The 18,401-nt window shown below is 41.7% G+C and overlaps 1 protein-coding gene and 1 long non-coding RNA gene across 2 annotated transcripts in view; both read left to right on the forward strand.

Moving 5' to 3' along the window:
• The window catches only part of LOC138945551 (transmembrane 9 superfamily member 2-like), a 44,778-nt gene that overhangs the window by 14,441 nt on the left and 11,936 nt on the right, over positions 1-18,401 (forward strand). Inside the window, exons 3-11 of the mRNA XM_070316999.1 lie at positions 1,417-1,516; positions 2,552-2,679; positions 4,578-4,707; positions 8,081-8,229; positions 9,704-9,830; positions 10,990-11,069; positions 14,715-14,823; positions 17,236-17,368; positions 17,807-17,868. Coding sequence (XP_070173100.1) covers positions 1,417-1,516; positions 2,552-2,679; positions 4,578-4,707; positions 8,081-8,229; positions 9,704-9,830; positions 10,990-11,069; positions 14,715-14,823; positions 17,236-17,368; positions 17,807-17,868 — 1,018 coding nt within the window. The remainder of the gene's footprint in view (positions 1-1,416; positions 1,517-2,551; positions 2,680-4,577; positions 4,708-8,080; positions 8,230-9,703; positions 9,831-10,989; positions 11,070-14,714; positions 14,824-17,235; positions 17,369-17,806; positions 17,869-18,401) is intronic.
• Positions 5,828-7,344, forward strand: LOC138945561 (uncharacterized). Its single transcript, XR_011449032.1, has 2 exons — positions 5,828-6,504; positions 6,986-7,344. It is a non-coding gene; the product is annotated as an uncharacterized lncRNA (long non-coding RNA).

Raw genomic sequence — 18,401 nt, forward strand, 5'->3', positions numbered from 1 at the left:
TTTACAATTTTCCGATTTTTAATGACCAAAGTCATCAATTAATTTTTAAGCCACCAAGCTGAAATGCAACACCGAAGTCCGGGCTTCGTCGAAGACTACTTGACGAAAATTTCAACCAATTTGGTTGAAAAATGAGAGCGTGACAGTGCCGCCTCAACTTTCACGAAAAGCCGGATATGACGTCATCAAAGACATTTATCACAAAAAAAAACGTTCGGGGATATCAATCCCAGAAACTCTCATGTAAAATATCATAAAGATCGGTCTAGTAGTTTGGTCTGAATCGCTCTACACACACGCATGCACGCACACACACACATACACCACGACCCTCGTTTCGATTTCCCCTCTATGTTAAAACATTTAGTCAAAACTTGACTAAATGTAAAAAACAACAACACTCACACAGGAAGGCACAATAAAACATACAATTACATACCCCATATTCAACACATTTCTAAATTATATCAACACTAGAGGATTACCCGGCTTCGCCGGGTGAATCGCGAGACAGAGTATGCAGCGTGGCGGTTCGCCGGCTTAGAGCACGTGTTGAAAATTTTCATCCACCAGTTTGTGCCCGGGGTCCACCTGAATATGCCCACCAAATTTGATGCAGAATATTTACGATGGGAGGGGTAGTATATATTAGTGGCAATATTTTGAAGATGGGAGGGATTTTGTACACGAATTGCAATACTTAGATGTACTACCTGTGCAGAAAAGCGCTGTGCACGGAAAAGCGCTGCTTTTGTGTGGCGGAAGTGGAAGAAGTAGAGCCGAACAAAAAAGTGTTTATTTTCGTAATTCGTATCGCGAAACAGTATTTATTCACCGCGGTTCACCGCAACGCAAACACACACACACAAAAACTTTTTTATTTATTTATTTTTTTTTTTAAGGGGGTTATTGTTCGTCAGGTCTTAATTGCCTATAGTGGACATGAATTGGTTTATACGATTCGAGTTTTTACGCCCTCACGGCTTTTGATGTATGCGTGTTTAGGTGGTATCAGCCATCTGCACTTATGGTAGAATGACCAAGATCTTTAACGTGCCATTAAATTACATATCTTACCCAACTCACATAATAGCAATTAACCCTAGTTCAGTGCTGGTAACGCTGTACGCGTCCCCTTGGTAACAAGGGAGACCACTCTAAAAAAGAGTGACCAATACCCATAAGGCCAGACCAATGCAGAGTCTGACTTCCGTATGCGTGCGCATATGCCGCCATTTGTATCATTCCAAACTCAGCGCTCAGTCAAGCTGGTCGCATTTTCTGTACACTCTGGCTGTTTTAATCCACTGGTGTTGACTTTTAAAGGCCAACAACTCGGGTGCAGAGTCCGCCGTGAAAGGAGTGGTAGCCTCCCCTGTCACATAGTAATGATGTCAATCTTTATTTGCTGTGCAGTTTCGACTTTTGCCGAAAGACCGATGAGTATGGTGGATCACCAACAGAAAACCTGGGACAAGTGGTTTTTGGGGAGCGTATTCGACCCTCCGAGTATAAAGTAAGTTTTTAGTCATACTTGTTGGCTGTTAAATTTATGATTGCTCTCCGATTAGTAGCCAGAGTCTAATTAAACAGGGAGTCACATTCATATTACAATCAAGTATTGATTAGTAATATAACTGTTGCCTGGAAATCACTGTTCTATTTCGACCAGTAGGACTGACTGTTACTGGTAAGCGTGCATGTGCTTGATATTGTTTATAAATATGTGCACAGTGAATATGTGTTTGGAATGAATAGAAGTGTGATGATAAACCAAGAATCTTTCTCATTCTGCACTGAATAAGGTGTGAATACCTTTTACTATCAGAAGAGGTAGAAAGGTCAAAAGTTGCTGCTAAACTCTTTGAAACATTTTATAAGAGCACAGTTATAAGTGTAGTGTTATTAAAAGCTGTCTCTCCACGAGTTTAACACAATTCTTTTTTATTAACAGTATTTTGTTTTAGTGAGCTGTTGCAATGTGCAGTAAATTTTCCTTATTACTAAAGCTGTACTAAGGTGATCCGTCTGGGGGGAAAAGGTTGAAACTGTTATTTGAAATAGAGCATATGGACATCAAATTGCAACACGTGATTTGAGTTGATTTATTACACAAATGTCAGTGGAGCCGTAAACATGTTGATTGAAAGTTGTGTTGATGGTACAGTGGAACCCGCCTTTTAAGACCTCACAAAATCTGAGAAAATCAGGTCTTAAAAAGGAGGGAGTCTTAAAATGGAGGTCATTTTACTGAGGTTATGAAGAGAAAATTTGAGGAAACAAGGTCTTAAAAAGGAGGGAGTCTTAAATTGGGGGGTCTTAAAAGGGGGGTTCCACTGTAATAGGCGATTTTTGGAAATAACTCTGTCAGCTTTGTATGGGTTGTGGAAGATCCAGTTACCTTTTCTTGCAAAACGGCAGACAAACAATAAAGGGACCAATCACTAGCGAGGGGTCTGCCAGAAACACATGGAGACACGATTCAAGATTGGAGTTATTTTCGGGATTCGTCTATTGGTATTGGTTTACATTCTGGGTCGTTTGTTGGCAGCTCACGTTCAACGATAATCGAACTTGCCAGTCAGTCTGCAAGAAAACCTACAGGGAAGGCAACCCTGATGATGCCAAGAAGCTCAACTTCCTCAAGAAAGGCATCAGCCTGAATTACCAGCATCATTGGTGAGTTTCTTTTTATAAGCCTCTTTGCCTCTGCCCACCCCCACATCTCTCTCTCTCTCTCTTTCTCTCTCTCTCTCTCTCTCTCTCTCTCTCTCTCTCCCTCCCTCTCCCTCTCCCTCTCTCTCTCTCTCTCTCTGTCTCTCTATATTGATCTCTCTCTGTGAATGGTATACTCTTTGATGGACATGTAGCATGCAGTCGTTGCATGTTTGGTTTTTGTGTATGATGCACACAAGTTTCTATGTTGCTTATGTGTTTTCTTTTTTTGTTCTGTTTTGTGACCCAGGCAAAAGGCATATTTCAAAAACACGTTCCTCTTTTCTTTCCCTTTGCCAGACAGTGATCATATTTATTTTATATTTTAATTTGCCTGCTTTCTAAGCCTATTTGAGTAGGGAAAGAAAAGCAAAGTGGCATAAGCAACTTACAGAATAAAAAGATAAACGAATGAATAACTAGGCAGACAAACAGTGAAGCTGGAAGCTGGTCACTGAGACAGCAACCAAATATGTGACCCTCCACCACGGAGTGAGTCGCATGTCACCTTTGCATGATTTTCATATTTTTTACATTTTCCCAAAGAGTTTTTTATGCTCTATCCAGTGGTGAAAACCGTTTTAAAAAAGAGCGAAAACTGTTTGAGTTATAAGACTGTGACTACCGTATTTGACGGACTACAAGCCGCGACTTTTTTTTTTTAAAAATCGCATTGCGGCTTATAAAAAGATGCGGCTAAAACGTTACCTAAACTTGAATAGCATTCACCTAATGGAAGTCGCCGCGGATTTTCATTTCACTCGATTAGCGATTACCGGTACTTTATTAGCTCTCTACTCAAGACTCGGCGCTTTTCTCTTTCTTTCGCGAATCTTCGTTTGTCAACAAGTCGTCGTGACAAGATAGCGTACAGAGAAACACCGGATGTATCAGGATCTCGTGCGAGCGAGATTTCGTATTTTTTGTGTCTCGCGATAGTTGGAGGAGCGAGAGCCGCCATGTTGTGTTTTCGTCTGCTCGAAATGTGCGCAAAAGTCGTAAATCATCCCAAAAAAGCTTATTCTGGGCGAGACTACATGTGTGTGTTGGTTGCAAATTGTGTGTGTGATATTTTTTTTCAAACTTTTTCACTTTTCTTCTTTGTTTCACTTGTTTATTCTCGGAGCCGATTTCGCCAAATACCGTACTTTCGTTTGCCTGGTTGTTTTGATTGATTGACACGATCTGATTATATTTTTTTCGACGGCGGCTAATATAGTGACGCGACCTATACGTGGCTCGTCCCAATTTTTTGGTTAAAATTCGGGGGTGCGGCTTATAAAACGGTGCGTCTTGTAATCCGTCAAATACGGTAAGGTGACCCTCACACAGTAACAAGACACTCCCCAGACTTATAGTAAGCCTAGCGCAGAACCGCGCGAGGTGACATGCGACTCATTTTGTGGTGGAGGGTCACATATATGAGAGTCAGCTTTAATGGAAGTGTTATGCAATGATCTGGGAAAGGTTTTAAACTCGTCATAGGATTGTTTGCTTGTGTCCAAAAAATTCATGACTGTGCATGTCTCCAGACAAAACCAGATGGTGTTGTTTTGTTTTTGTGAGTGCATTTTATTGTATAACAGTAGTATCCCCCTGTTAAAACAACAAATCTGAGACAATCAGGTCTCAAAAGAGGGACATCAGAAGTTAAGACAGAGGTCTATTTTCAGAGGCTATCAACAGAAAATCTGTGAAAACAAGGGGAGAGAGACTGAAAAGGATGTTTTCCCTGACACTGTACTATAACTACTATGTTGTGCTGTTTGGTAAAGAGCTTCAACCTGTGGGAAGCGCTATATAAATGTTGTATTATTATTATTATTCTATTATTTAATGACACTAATGTTTTGTGATTGCAGGATAGTGGACAACATGCCTGTGACGTGGTGCTACCAGGTGGACAACAGTCAACAGTACTGCTCCACCGGCTTTCCCGTCGGCTGTTACGTCAACAAGGCCGGCAAACCCAAAGACTTCTGTGTGACCAACGTCAGTCTCCCTTCTGCTGTCTTCTTTTTACATTTAGTCAAGTTTTGACTAAATGTTTTAACATAGAGGGGGACTCGAGACGAGGGTCGTAGTGTATGTATGTGTGTCTGTGTGTGTGTGTGCGTGTGTGTGTGTAGAGCGATTGAGAGTAAACTACTGGACCGATCTTTATGAAATTTGACATGAGAGTTCCTGGGTATGATATCCCCAGACGTTTTTTTCATTTTTTCGATAAATGTCTTTGATGACGTCATATCCGGCTTTTTGTAAAAGTTGAGGCGGCACTGTCACACCCTCATTTTTCAATCAAATTGATTGAAATTTTGGCCAAGCAATCTTCGACGAAAGCCGGACTTCGGTATTGCATTTCAGCTTGGTGGCTTAAAAATTAATTAATGACTTTGGTCATTAAAAATCTGAAAATTGTAATTAAAATTATTTTTTTTATAAAACGATCCAAATTTACGTTCATCTTATTCTTCATCATTTTCTGATTCCAAAAACATATAAATATGTTATATTCGGATTAAAAACAAGGTCTGAAAATTAAAAATATAAAAATTATTATCAAAATCAAATTTCCGAAATCGATTTAAAAACAATTTCATCTTATTCCTTGTCGGTTCCTGATTCCAAAAACATATAGATATGATATGTTTGGATTAAAAACACGCTCAGAAAGTTCAAACGAAGAGAGGTACAGAAAAGCGTGCTATGCAGCACAGCGAAACCACTACCGCGCTGAACAGGCTCGTCAGTTTCACTCCGTTTTGCACAAGCGGCGGACTACGGTCATCGTGAAAAAATGCAGTGCGTTCAGTTTCATTCTGTGAGTTCCACAGCTTGACTAAATGAAGTAATTTTGCCTTACGCGACTTGTTTCTTCTCTTTTTCCTTAGTGTTATTCAGCATTTTAGCTTTGTGAATGAGATACAGTGGAACCCCCCTTTTAAGACCTCAAGAAATCTGAGATAATCAGGTCTTATAAAGACGGTAGTCTTAAAATGGAAGTAAATTTGCAGAGGTTATTAACAGAACTTCTCAAAAATCAAGGTCTTAAAAGGGGGAAGTTTTAAATTGGGGGGGGGGGGGGGGGGGGGGGGGTCTTATGTACCATGAAACAAACCAAGTTTAAGAAGACTTAACATTGTGAGCATTGGCATCACGTCACAGTTCTGTCTGTTCTTGTGTATGTTTCCTGAGGAAATATCGAAGAACTTGGAGAATGAAGTTTTTCTTAGTGACTTATTTATGTCAGCAGAGGAAAATGACTTGGGAAGTCACTGCCACTCTGTCCATGTGTCAGTGTCACATATAACTAAAAAGGGATGAAGAGGAGATTGGTTTATAGGACTATTGAAGGATATATATCTTGGTTATCGCCTTGCTGTATGGCAGCTCAGTTTCCCCAGTCAGAAAGCAGCCCGAATTTCCATGGGGGTAACCTCACAGGACTATATGAAATCTTATCTTGAACGTGTCGTCAAAAATAACACCCCATTATTTGCTCTAAAGCTGTGCAAATTTAAACAATGTGCAAAAGGAAAAGGTTCATTCCAATAGCTTTATCATTGTGTTTTTGAGTCACTTGAGAAAAAGTGACTCTATGTAATCGGTCAGTGTTAGTCTGTCCGGCCGGCCGGCCGGCCGTTCGGCCGGCCGTCCGTAGACACCACCTTAACGTTGGACTTTTCTCGGAAACTATCAAAGCGATCGGGCTCATATTTTGTTTAGTCGTGACCTCCAATGACCTGTACACTTTAACGATGGTTTCGTTGACCTTTGACCTTTTTCAAGGTCACAGGTTCCCGCAGTGGGGCACTGCGGTTATGAAATTAAAAGCCCCTCCTGTTTTTGGAACCGCAGGAGCTTTCTAGTTTGCTGTTAGGTAGATTTTTGGTTCCTCTTTCCTGTCATGCTCTCTTTTTCTTCATGAATTCTTTTCTTTTTTCTGCCTTCTTGCTCATTCACCTGTATTTTTTCCAAAAATCTCTTCTCTTGCCGCTTGTCTCGCGATTCATGTATAGTTTAATCTGTTAGTGTTCTGATGTAAGTCCAGCAGTAGATAGGTTAAGCCTATTTTAACATACTGGAAACTGGTAATCTTCAAGTAGGTATTAATTTAGTTTTACTAAAGCCTGCTGGGACACAAGTAATGGGTTAGTGCATTTGTAAACAGGAATCGCTTGACAAGTGGCCCCCTTCATCCCCCCCTTCCTCGTCCTGATATGGCTCTGCGTAGTCGGCTGGACGTTAAGCAACAAATAAACAAACAAAGGTCACAGGTCAGCGTCAAAGGAAAAATTAGACATTTTATATCTTTGACAAAGTTCATCGGATGTGATTGAAACTTTGTAGGATTATTCTTTACATCAAAGTATTTACATCTGTAGCCTTTTACGAACGTTATCAGAAAAACAAGGGAGATAACTAGCCTTTTCTGTTCGGCAACACACAACTTAACGTTGGGCTTTTCTCGGAAACTATAAAAGTGACCGGGCTCAAATTTTATGTGAACGTGACTCATTGTGTTGTGAATAGCAATTTCTTCCTGTCCATCTGATGCCTCATATAATATTCAGAACTGCGAAAGTGACTCGATCGAGCGTTTGCTCTTCTTGTTGTCAGTCAAAATTGGCACCAAAATGGAGGTATAACTGATAGTACTGGGGTACACACAAATATACATACTGGGTCATCATGACACAGTTTTTGTTAGAAAGAAGAGGGGAGGTGACTCGTTTCAGATGCAAAATGTCCTGCATATGGAAATATCTCACATGAACAATAACTACTGATATGGTTCATACTGGTTTCCTATATCATGTAAAAAGAAACATGCAGTGGTACCTGGGATATGAGGACCCTCAGATGAGAGGACACCTCCTTGTAAAGGACATCTACACCTCCTTATAAAGGACATCTTCAAGGCCACCTGCGGTGTGGGTTCACTTTTGACTCATCCCAAGGGACCGCTGTAATGGTTTCTGATTTCATGCAAAAGGATAACTTGTGTAGTACAGTGGAACCCCCATTTTAAGACCTCAACAAATCGGCCAGAATTGGGTCTTAAAAAGGAGGGAGTCTTAAAATGGGGGTAATGTTACAGAGGTTATGAACAGAAAGTCTGAGAAAACAAGGTCTTATAAAGGAGGGAGTCTTAAATTGGGGGTAATGTTACAGAGGTTATGAACAGAAAGTCTGAGAAAACAAGGTCTTATAAAGGAGGGAGTCTTAAATTGGGGGTAATGTTACAGAGGTTATGAACAGAAAGTCTGAGAAAACAAGGTCTTATAAAGGAGGGAGTCTTAAATTGGGGGGTCTTAAAAGGGGGGTTCCCCAGTACACTGATGGCAGTGTTTTGTGTTGACAGAACCTGTTCAATTCGCCGGACACCTACTACCTGTTCAACCACGTGGACCTGGTCATCGACTACCACCCTGGGTCGGCCGCAGACTGGGGTCCCCCAGCTGGCGAGGGGCCCAGTGGTCGTATCGTTGCTGCCAAGGTTGTCCCACGCAGGTTGGTAATCTTTAACATATTCTGGACGCGAGGTCTTGTGGATGATATGGATTGCTCTGGTTGTTAATTTTAAGATTCTTGAAGAAATGCAGTCAAGTTTTGTGACCAAATGATTTGATTTTCTCCTAATGTGCAATGGAGTTCTGTTTCTTGTTGTACTGTAGTGATCAGTGTTGACCGCAGAAGTATTATTGCAATGGCCAGTGTCAACCACAGTGTTGTTGTTGCTATGGCCAGTGTCAAGCACAGTGTTGTTGTTCAAGGGTGGGACTTTTCCGCGGATTTCCGCGGACACAACTTACGAATTCCGCTGGAGTAATCTATTTTTCCGCGTCCCATTTCATCACAGTATCTATAACTTGTTGACTGAATGATATGGAGAGAAGTGAAGATGGAACAGAACATTGGAGGCTTGAGAGAGTTAAATTGTGCTGACTGAAAACTCCTGATAACTATTGATCATTTTTAGCTTCAATGCATTGAATCATACTATTGCCAGTAGTGGATTATGGATACATGGTTCATTACGTAAGTATGCATCATTACAATGTTACCATTGTGTGAATTTTTTTTTATGGGGGGGAGGGGATTTAGGAGATTGTCTTTTTTTACCTAATCCAAACGAGTTGAATTTTAGTCTCAGAATGCACCAGATTGTACAGATTCTAATGTACCATTTACAATTTTTTCGAACCCCCCTAGATAAAAGGGATTTCCTCTTTTTTCATCACAAGAGAGTCCCACACCTGTTTTTGGAATGGCCAGTGTCAAGCACAGTGTTGTTGTTGCTATGGCCAGTGTCAAGCACAATGTTGTTGTTGCTATGGCCAGTGTCAAGCACAGTGTTGTTGTTGCTATGGCCAGTGTTATCCAGTGTTGTTGTTGCTATGGCCAGTGTCAAGCACAGTGTTGTTGTTGCTATGGCCAGTGTCAAGCACAGTGTTGTTGTTGCTATGGCCAGTGTCAAGCACAGTGTTGTTGTTGCTATGGCCAGTGTCAAGCACAGTGTTGTTGTTGCTATGGCCAATGTCAAGCACAGTGTTGTTGTTGCTATGGCCAGTGTCAAGCACAGTGTTGTTGTTGCTATGGCCAGTGTGAAGCACAGTGTTGTTGTTGCTATGGCCAGTGTCAAGCACAGTGTTGTTGCTATTGCCAGTGCCAACCACAGTGTTGTTGTTGCTATGGCCAGTGTGAAGCACAGTGTTGTTGTTGCTGTGGCCAGTGTCAAGCACAGTGTTGTTGTTGCTATGGCCAGTATCAAGCACAGTGTTGTTGTTGCTGTGGCCAGTGTCAACCACAGTGTTGTTGTTGCTATGGCCAGTATCAACCACAGTGTTGTTGTTGCTATGGCCAGTATCAACCACAGTGTTGTTGTTGCTATGGCCAGTGTCGTCCAGTGTTGTTGTTGTAATAACCAGCACTTCTTCTTCTTCTTCTGCGTTCGATGAATAACCAGCACTGATTGCAATTGCAGTGTCGATCACAAGAAAAGTGCAGATGTAAACAACAGGTGTTCCGTGGCATCTCCTGTGCTGGGTCTGAAGGGCACCACTCTCGCCGGTCCCTTGGAGATCGAGTACACTTACTCTGTGCTCTGGAGGGTGGGTGCTATTTTTTCCCTTGCCCGCAACCCCTTTGTATTGCTGATTAGAAGGCTTTGTTCATACTATACACATGACATTTATCTGTGTTATTTTAAGTTTTAATTTTGATTCGCGTGGTGTGTGTGACTGTGAGGCTTTTATAATGTATTATACTGCAATGTGTTATAATTTATAATTGTGTGAATGAGATGTAAACTATTATATTTTTGTGTGTGTATATTTCCCGCGCTCTGAGCAGGGTTTAACCCTGGATTTATGCGCTCTAGAACTATTATACATTATTATTAATATTCTTGATTTTTTAAGATCATTGAGTCACTTGAGAAAAAGTGACTCTATGTAATCGGTCAGTGTTAGTCTGGCCGGCCGGCCGTCCGTAGACACCACCTTAACGTTGGACTTTTCTCGGAAACTATCAAAGCGATCGGGCTCATATTTTGTTTAGTCGTGACCTCCAATGACCTCTACACTTTAACGATGGTTTCGTTGACCTTTGACCTTTTTCAAGGTCACAGGTCAGCGTCAAAGGAAAAATTAGACATTTTATATCTTTGACAAAGTTCATCGGATGTGATTGAAACTTTGTAGGATTATTCTTTACATCAAAGTATTTACATCTGTAGCCTTTTACGAACGTTATCAGAAAAACAAGGGAGATAACTAGCCTTTTCTGTTCGGCAACACACAACTTAACGTTGGGCTTTTCTCGGAAACTATAAAAGTGACCGGGCTCAAATTTTATGTGAACGTGACTCATTGTGTTGTGAATAGCAATTTCTTCCTGTCCATCTGATGCCTCATATAATATTCAGAACTGCGAAAGTGACTCGATCGAGCGTTTGCTCTTCTTGTTTTGTTTGTTTATTTAGTGTTCAGTGCTTTATGTAGAGTCTCTTCACTTATTTGAGGGAACACTTAGTTTCATATGCTTGCAAACGGATGCTGGCGGAAACATTCTTTTCTTTCTATAAGCCTATTTGTGTTAAAATAAGTGGCTGTTAGTTTTAACTCTAGGGACATATCTTGGCGATGCCATAGTCACTCCGTGACTCAAATGATACAGTTAATCCGCTACTTTCTAAGAGGCCGTTTTGGAAAAGAGAAAAGAAAGGAAAGAAATGGTAATGTGGGATGTATTTGTTATCTCTGTCTACAGCAAAACACTGCCATCAAGTGGTCGTCCCGTTGGGATTACATCCTGGAGTCCATGCCTCACACCAACATCCAGTGGTTCAGGTGACTAATTGTTAATATACAGCGCATACAGTCGCACCTGGTCTGGCCAACACCCCTATGTAAAGAACACCTGCCCATTACCACCGACCAAAAAGATCGGCACCAGGTCTGTAACGACCATTTTTGGTCGATCCCCTGGGTGGTCGTTATAGACAGGTTGGACTGTACCTTGCACATCCAGCAACAGGGAACAAGTATGTAAGGGCCCGGTCACACAGCGCTATGTTCTTCCACGACCATGCCGATCACTCCGATCTGAAAAAGTTATCAAATCGGGGCATATCGCCGTCAAATATTTTTATAGACGCCGCTTCTGCTATGACGGAAAAGTGTCTCAGAGCGTTGCTAATCGTGGGCCAAACGTGGCAGGATCTCCATGAGCGTGGTTTTGTCGGGGTAGGATCTGCTAGGTCGCGAAACTGCACGTTCTCCCTACGCTTATTTTGAACTGCACAAAACAAGCGTAGCCGGGTTGTGGCGCAGTACAGTCGTGATGTAGTTTTTTTTATTTGCCATGTCCTGGAATTGGACAGCGAGCCCTGACTTGATAACTTTTTGAGATTGGAGTGATCGGCATGGTCGTCGTAAAAACGTAGAGCTGTGTGACAGGGGCCATAAAAAAACTACATCATGACTGTACTGCGCCCTTGATTGGCCACGCCCTCCGACAATTTTACAACGGAGTAGAAGCGGCGTCTCTGTGTGACTGGGGTATAAGTGCCTGGAGTTATCAATTTTGATTGACAAGACTGCAGTGGATGTTAGTTGAATACAGGGTGGTTCCCAAAAATGTGCCCATAAGCATTGGACATTTTGGGTATCTGGCCCGGAGTATATAATTTATAAATGTTATCCGACTTCTTATATCGCGCGCGTATTTCCAGACTCGGACTCAAGGCGCAGGGATTTATTTATGCCGTGTGAGATGGAATTTTTGACTCACATGCGAAGCAAAAGTGAGTCTATGTACTCACCCGAGTCGTCCGGACGTCCGTCCGTCCGGAAAACTTTAACGTTGGATATTTCTTGGACACTATTCAGTCTATCAGTACCAAATTTGGCAAGATGGTGTATGATGACAAGGCCCCAAAAAACATACATAGCATCTTGACCTTGCTTCAAGGTCAAGGTCGCAGGGGCCATAAATGTTGTCTAAAAAACAGCTATTTTTCCCATTTTTCCCATTTTCTCTGAAGTTTTTGAGATTGAATACCTCACCTATATATGATATATAGGGCAAAGTAAGCCCCATCTTTTGATACCAGTTTGGTTTACCTTGCTTCAAGGTCAAGGTCACAGGAGCTCTTCAAAGTTGGATTGTATACATATTTTGAAGTGACCTTGACCCTGAACTATGGAAGATAACTGTTTCAAACTTAAAAATTATGTGGGGCACATGTTATGCTTTCATCATGAGACACATTTGGTCACATATGATCAAGGTCAAGGTCACTTTGACCCTTATGAAATGTGACCAAAATAAGGTAGTGAACCACTAAAAGTGACCATATCTCATGGTAGAAAGAGCCAATAAGCACCATTGTACTTCCTATGTCTTGAATTAACAGCTTTGTGTTGCATGACCTGGATGACCTTGACCTTGGGTCAAGGTCACATGTATTTTGGTAGGAAAAATGTGTAAAGCAGTTCTTAGTGTATGATGTCATTGCTAGGTTTAGTTATTTGACCTTGACCCTGAAGGTCAAGGTCATGTAAAGGTCAAGGTCAAGCATGTGAGTCGTATGGGCTTTGCCCTTCTTGTTTACACAATACATCACGCATTCACATCGACCAGCAGATCGCAGCCATTTCGGCGCATATCCTACTTTTCACAGCCTATTATTCCAAGTCACACGGGTATTTTGGTGGACATTTTTTATCTATGCCTATACAATTTTGCCAGGAAAGACCCTATTTCTTTCGAATACATCACCTCAATTTAACTAATAGGAGTTACCTTACTTACGAGTGCTAGACTGAGAAGCGTCCTATGTTACAAGTACTAGACTGTAAACAAGGTCGCTAACTCTAGATTTCCGTCAGTATACCATTTAGGGGAGTAGTCTCCCCTTGTCGGTAGTACCTCTCTGCGCATGTGCCAATGCCCATAATCCCCAGTTTCAATTTCTTGCTACGGGGAGCTAGACGTGTATTTAGACCTTTCCCGTCTAAGAAGACTTCCTTCACAGGAACTTCAACATTCACCTTCAATCACGGTTTGGGCTTTCCTTTTTTAAGGGTGATTACTACGCCCGTATACATTCATCACATTGAACAACGTAACGAACCGTGAAAATGAAAGTGAAACGGCTTAAAAATGTAACAAAGTTACGTAATCATAAGTAGAAGGTACTTCAATGATACCTTGTTGACACACAGAACCTAACAGGCTCCGTTACTAGTCTTTTAAAACTAGTGAACATGCAATTGAACGACAATTATTCTTAGTCGTTACGAATGTCGGAACATATTTACAGCGGTTGGGTTGGCCGGTTCCACTGGCGCAATAGAACTCCGCGAACGATAACTTACCTTGCCGCTTTCAATGGAAAGCAACGGCAGGTCACCCTACACATCAATGTAGGAATACGAACAAGACCTTCAACTTCGCAATTACCCGGACGTTTTTTGCGTTTTAACAGCATTTATATCGACTACAGCGAGGTTTGCCATGTGCGTTGTCCCCCCCCCCCAAAAAAAGATTAGACTACGGAAATTCTGTTCTCATTGGCTGTCCTCAGTCTGTCATCCATCCTTTGCAGCGCGTTCAAAATTCTGCAGCCCGGCTTGTCTGCAAAGCCCCTCGGTCCCAGTCCTGTTCCCCCTTGCTAAAGAAACTTCATTGGCTCCCTGTAGAGCTGAGAATCCAATATAAGTGCTGCTGTATCTGCTACAAAATAATATCTGGCTCAGCCCCATCCTACCTGTCTGACCTGTTCACACTCTATACACCCTCACGATCCCTCCGCTCCTCTGTAGACACTAGAATATTCCGTCTATCTTCTTTTAGTCGCAAACAGCACGGCCAGAGAGCCTTCTCCCACTCTGCTGCCGTTGCGTGGAACTCTCTCCCTTACTCTATCCGACACTGCCAAACATTCTGTTCCTTCAAATCAAACCTTAAAACACACTTCTTCACCCAGTATTTTGATTAATTTTATTTCAACATGGTGCATTTTTGAATCAGGTGTTTGAATGTTCGAATGTTTTTGCCTGTGTTAGTATGCTTGCAGATTGTATTGATGTAGTGTTTAAGTTTCGTTGTTCACTTTTGTGCTGAATGCTGCTGCACATGCTTTTGCTTTGCTTTGTATGTATTATGTATGTTTGTCATTGTAAAGCGCTTTGAGAATGTAAAGCGCTCTATAAATCTCCCATATTATTATTATTATTATTATTATTATTATTATTAAAATGAATTTGGGTTTAAAAAAAAGTTGACCACGCTGTAGTTTTGTTATGCGACAATGTGTGCATATACGGGGTATATAGGTTTCGCTCTGTCTGTCTGTCTGTTTATTTTGTCTGCCTGTCTGTCAATCAGTCAGTCAGTCTGTCTGTCTGTCTGCCAAACTTAGATTATATCTCTGGTATTATATCTGTTGGCATGGAAAATTGACGTGTTGCTTTGTGGGTGACGTGCAGCATCCTCAACTCGCTGGTGATCGTGGTGTTCCTGTCGGGTATGGTGGCCATGATCATGCTGCGAACTTTGCACAAGGACATCGCCCGCTACAACCAGATGGACAATGCTGTGAGTCACTCGACACTTTTTGGTGGAATGATATGACTTGCTGGAACCGTTTGTCTGGTTAATATCACTACAGTGGAACCCTCGTTTTATACTACCCTCAAGAATCTTGAGAAATTAAAGTCTGAAAAAGGGAAGTCTTAAAATGGGGGTAAATTTACAGAGTTTATGAACAGAAAGTCTGAAAAAGTGAAGTCTTAAAATGGGGGTAAATTTACAGAGTTTATGAACAGAAAGTCTGAAAAAGTGAAGTCTTAAAAGGGGCAGGTCTTAAATTGAGGAGTCTTAAAAGGGGGTTCAACAGTATCATGGGTGGGTTCGTAGCTGAAGGGGTAGCACACTGGCTTTGAATCCAGTTCTTTGCTATCAGTGTGAGTCAGACCTGGGAACCCATACGATTTCGCCGTATTTTGTACGCATGATTGTCGAGAATACGCTCAGTACGGTCAGTGGGAAAAAAATACGACGAGAAAAATTCCTAGACTACTTTTCTTCACAAGCCCATCCTGAAGCCGATCCAGTATTTTGGCACATGATTACGTCACTATATTAGCCGCTGTCGAAAAAAATATAATCGGATCGTGTCAATCAATCAAAACAACCAGGCAAACGAAAGTACGGTATTTGGCGAAATCGGCTCCGAGAATAAACAAGTGAAACAAAGAAGAAAAGTGAAAAAGTTTGAAGAAAAATATCACACACACACACAATTTGTAACCAACACACACATGTACTCCCGCCTGGAATAAGCTTTTTTGGGATGATTTACGACTTTTGCGCACATTTCGAGCAGACGAAAACACATGGCGGCTCTCGCTCCTCTAACTATCGCGAGACACAAAAAAACGAAATCTCGCGCGCGCGAGATCCTGATACATCCGGTGTTTCTCTGTACGCTTGTCACGACGACTTGTTGACAAACGAAGATTCGCGAATGAAAGAGAAAAGCGCCGAGTCTTGAGTAGAGAGCTAATAAAGTACCGGTAATCGCTAATCGAGCGAAATGAAAATCCGCGGCGACTTCCATTAGGTGAATGCTATTCAAGTTTAGGTAACGTTTTAGCCACATCTTTTTATAAGCCGCCATGCGATTTTTTTTTTTTAAGTCGCGGCTTGTAGTCCGTCAAATATGGTACAGTTTTTGTCAGTAAAAATTGAAAAAAGCATTTGTTTTAAATGTATAGGTAAACTTAATAAACGGTGTGACGGACGCGCATGAGGCATGTTTTAATCATGGATGTGCAAACGCTGTGTGGAGTACCGGTACGCTCATTTAGTTGAAAATACACCAAGTTTGTTTGAGAATACTCAAAGTGCAAAACAGTGGTTCCCATGTCTGGTGAGTTCAAAACCCAGGTTCAGACAATGAAACGTGCATGGGCTAGTTGAAATCTACTTTGGTTTTCCTTCCATGGTTTTCCTGACACTTGTTATGGTATACGATAACGAAGATGGTATTCTGAATATTACGAAATTGGTAGAATAGACTAAAGTTTTATGGGAGAATTGAAACATGGCCAATCTGCATTTGAACGCAGAATAAGAAGGGTAGGAGATGGGGGAGTTTGAACTGAACAAATCGTCAGGCTGGGGAAAGTTGACAGTAAAATGTGAATGAATCAATAAGGACCAGGCAGGCCATGTTCACACCAGCTTTAACCGGGAAAATCATTACAATGTATCTTAAATGTTCCTGCTGCTATAGACACTCAAAATGAATTGCTCTTTTGTGGCAACAGCTTGCACACCTCCTCTGTGGCAACAGCTTGCATACCTCTGTGGCAACAGCTTGCATACCTCCTCTGTGGCAACAGCTTGCATACCTCCTCTGTGGCAACAGCTTGCATACCTCCTCTGTACAGTGGAACCCCCCTTTTAAGACCTCCACAAATCTGAGCAATTCAGGTCTTAAAAAGGAGGGAGTCTTAAAATGGGGGTCAATTTACACAGGTTGTGAGCAGAAAGTCTAAGAAAACCAGGTCTTTAAAAGGAGGGAGACTTAAAATGGGGGTCAATTTACACAGGTTATGAACAGAAAGTCTAAGAAAACCAGGTCTTAAAAAGGAGGGAGTCTTAAAATGGGGGTCAATTTACACAGGTTGTGAGCAGAAAGTCTAAGAAAACCAGGTCTTTAAAAGGAGGGAGACTTAAAAGGGGGGTTCCACTGTAGTTGTAAAAATACTTTATTCATTATGTCAGAAGTGCAAGTTGCTTGTTACACCTAAACACACACACACACACACACACACACACACACACACACACATACACACACACACTCTTGTTGCTGCTAGCTTTCCACAGGGTGGAAGGACCTATATTTCTTTGCAATGGGACGATAGAAGTGTGGTGTAAAATGAAACTCTGGATGCGGTGTCTGTGTTTTTATAAATGTATATGTGTGTGTGTTTTCAGGAGGATGCACAGGAGGAGTTTGGGTGGAAGCTGGTGCACGGCGATGTGTTCCGTCCCCCTCGCAAAGGCATGGTGCTGTCCGTCATGGTGGGCTCTGGCACCCAGATCTTCTTCATGACCCTCATCACGCTAGGTACGCAGTGCCCTAAAACATTTAAAACAACACTCCAGAGTATTATGAAACAGACATGAATGAGTTGAGGCATTCTTTTGGGGAAGATGGTGCAGTGCAGTACTAGAAGCCACACCGCGGTGGGGCATTACATGGAAACGACAAGTTACGAAAGTTAAAATGACTGAAATGTTTAGACACTACTGCTCACAGTTTTGCAGGTACTGTGCAATTAATTTGCTATACTTTGAAAAGGAAGAGCCTCAAGCAGAGTAATGATGGCAAATGATGCGAGTTACATGGTTTCCATCCTGCCTCCAGTGCTGTAGGTGTGCATCGTATACTACAAAAATCTGATCGTTTTGCATTTTAGGGGGTCTCCAAGTTTAATTGTGTAGATTGGATGAGAATGTTTTTCATGACATGTGATCCCAATAAGAGCGTTGTTTCTGTGTGCAGTGTTTGCTTGCCTTGGTTTCCTCTCCCCTGCCAACAGAGGTGCTCTCATGACCTGTGCCCTGGTAAGTCTTACACATTTTGCTCAACTTCTGCTTGCTTGATATGTGAAAAAGCAGACGCTATTTCTATTTCTATTGCCAGAAAGGGTGACCTTGAATGTCTTGTTACTTCTGAACCCACATAACAATAAAACAAAGTTGTAAGTAATGCAAGGAAAAGCTGTGATCACAGCTAATCTATGACTGAAAAGAACAAATTTGATATACATAAAAATGTCTCGTATCCATTGACAGTTTTTGGCTCACGTAAGTGTAGCCTATGCGATGATAAACTTTGTCTGTCTGTGCGTGCGTATGTATGTATGTGTGTATGTCTGTGGTAGAAACTTTAACATTTCCGAGTCTATGGATTACGTCAGTCTCGGTCAAAAGTGTTCGACGTGTGTGATAGAAACTATTTGAAGACGTCACATTATGACGTAAGAGGGTTAGACGTCACGCAAAGGAATTACTGAAAGTCTCGGTCATTGTTATTGTGAGCGGGCCGAGACTTCTTGGCAGATCCAGGGTCTCGCTTTCTTGCATAGTTTCACCTA

This window comes from Littorina saxatilis, linkage group LG13 (assembly GCF_037325665.1).
Source record: "Littorina saxatilis isolate snail1 linkage group LG13, US_GU_Lsax_2.0, whole genome shotgun sequence".
NCBI lineage: Eukaryota > Metazoa > Mollusca > Gastropoda > Littorinimorpha > Littorinidae > Littorina > Littorina saxatilis.